This window comes from Poecilia latipinna, unplaced genomic scaffold, assembly GCF_001443285.1.
Source record: "Poecilia latipinna isolate Pla-1442-1.1 unplaced genomic scaffold, P_latipinna-1.0 Scaffold4098, whole genome shotgun sequence".
Taxonomy (NCBI): domain Eukaryota; kingdom Metazoa; phylum Chordata; class Actinopteri; order Cyprinodontiformes; family Poeciliidae; genus Poecilia; species Poecilia latipinna.
In genome coordinates, this window is record NW_015116714.1 from 6,587 (window position 1) to 8,368 (window position 1,782).

General features: G+C 47.1%; 1 protein-coding gene across 3 annotated transcripts in view; it reads left to right on the forward strand.

The window, feature by feature from the left end:
- Nucleotides 1–340: 340 nt before the first annotated feature.
- LOC106942191 (protein shisa-9B-like) overlaps nucleotides 341–1,782 on the forward strand; it is an 18,011-nt gene continuing 16,569 nt past the window's right edge. For all 3 annotated transcript variants that reach the window (XM_015025404.1, XM_015025403.1, XM_015025405.1), the window contains exon 1: nucleotides 341–533. In XM_015025404.1, the coding sequence (XP_014880890.1) occupies nucleotides 356–533 (178 nt within the window). In that variant the 5' untranslated portion in view covers nucleotides 341–355. The remainder of the gene's footprint in view (nucleotides 534–1,782) is intronic.

Below are 1,782 nucleotides of genomic sequence, written 5' to 3' on the forward strand. Positions count from 1 at the left end.
TCTGCTCCTGGCTAGCATGTTTCAGCAGAACAATGAGCTGCAGATGGAGAATGATGGCATGAGAACCGAGGATGAATGAAGCCATGCTAACTGGTGCTAACCTAATGTTAACCTTGTGCTAACCTGGTGCTAACCTGATGCTAAACTTAATGTTAACCTGGTGCTAACCTGGTGCTAACCTGATGTTAACCTGATGCTAACCTAATGTTAACCTTGTGCTAACCTGATGTTAACCTGGTGCTAACCTGATGTTAACCTGGTGCTGACCTGGTGCTAACCTGGTGCTAACCTGATGTTAACCTGGTGTTAACCTGGTGCTAACCTGATGCTAATCTGGTGCTAACCTGATGTTAACATGGTGCTGTCCTGTGTTTGTCCAGAAGGCGGCCAGCTGAACAACAATGTGGCAGCCAGCTCCAGCGTTGGCCCGCAGCACCCCTACCCGGCGCTCAGCCAGCTGGCTCAGGCCTACGAACAGCAGCAGCAGCAGCAGAACGCCGACCTGAACAAGTACGCCTCCCTGAAGGCCGTAGGTGAGTGGCAGCTTCAGCCATTGGCACATCAAACGCAGTAGGCGACTCGTGTCCGAGCAGGAGCGGCTGTACTGAGACGGGACAGCATCACAATTAGGCTTTTATTGATTTGTTTTCCTTCCAGTAGATTTTATTGAAGGTTTTATGACCTGAACACAAAGGGCAGCCAGTCTGCGACTCTTCTGCTGGAGTCTGACAGATGTTATTGACTGCGCCGCATGCCTGAGCGCGCTGGAAGACACAAACCGCCGCCTGCAGACAGCCTGGCGCATGATGAGGCGGCTGCCAGCGCAGGCCATCTGAAATTCACCCACATTTACAAACCAGTATCTTCCCAGACGACTCCAATCATTCAGTTTGTGTTTGTGTGACAGGTAATCCGCCTCCAGCTGCGTTTTAGTCCAGTTTCCGCTCATTACCAGCAACCGCATCTCTGCATGAAGTGTGAGGCGGTTTGGATGCCTGACTGCATAAACTGATGAATAACGGCATAAATTCATATATCAGCAGAGAGGAAAATCACTTAAGATCAGGGTGCCCAAACTGTGGCCCAGGGGCCATTTGTGGCCCATACACTGATTTTGTGCGGTCCCAAATATAATTCAAGAACGATACAAATGTGGTCTTTCAGAACAGAAAAATTTGTAATTAGGGTAAAATTATTACCAACATAATTTCCATACAATGGAAAAAATGTAAGTATAATACTAAATATTTGCTGTTTTATAAGCAAACTTTAATATAATAAGTAGAAACACATTTGCACCAAAATCAGCTTTTATCTTGATTATTAAACTTGGTTAAATATAGCAAGCATTTTGAAAGAGATTCAAACCAACCAAAGCCTTTGAGCAACCTGTTCCCCTCCTGGCCTGTGGGGGCGCTGCACCAAGAACCACTGAAGGAAACGACACAAAAACCTCTGAAGACACTGAGAGCAACTTCCCTCTTCACCAGATGGAAACAAGATGGAGGCGTCAGATTTTAGAGGTTGAAGGATTTCTCTTTAGTCTTTAGTCTAAAGACCAGGAGCTATTTCTGCTGCTAGCGCTAGGCTAGCATGTTAGCTTTGGTTGCATTTACCCAGAATGCCTTGCCCTGTAGTCCACTTCCTGCTGTTGGAGCAGTCTCCGGTCCACTTGGCGTTCACATTCAAACCGAACCCAGACGAGCTTTGGAGGACCAGAGGTCAGAAGTCAATTAGCGTTTGCACCTCACCAACCTGACCGGACTTTATAGAAAAGTGGAC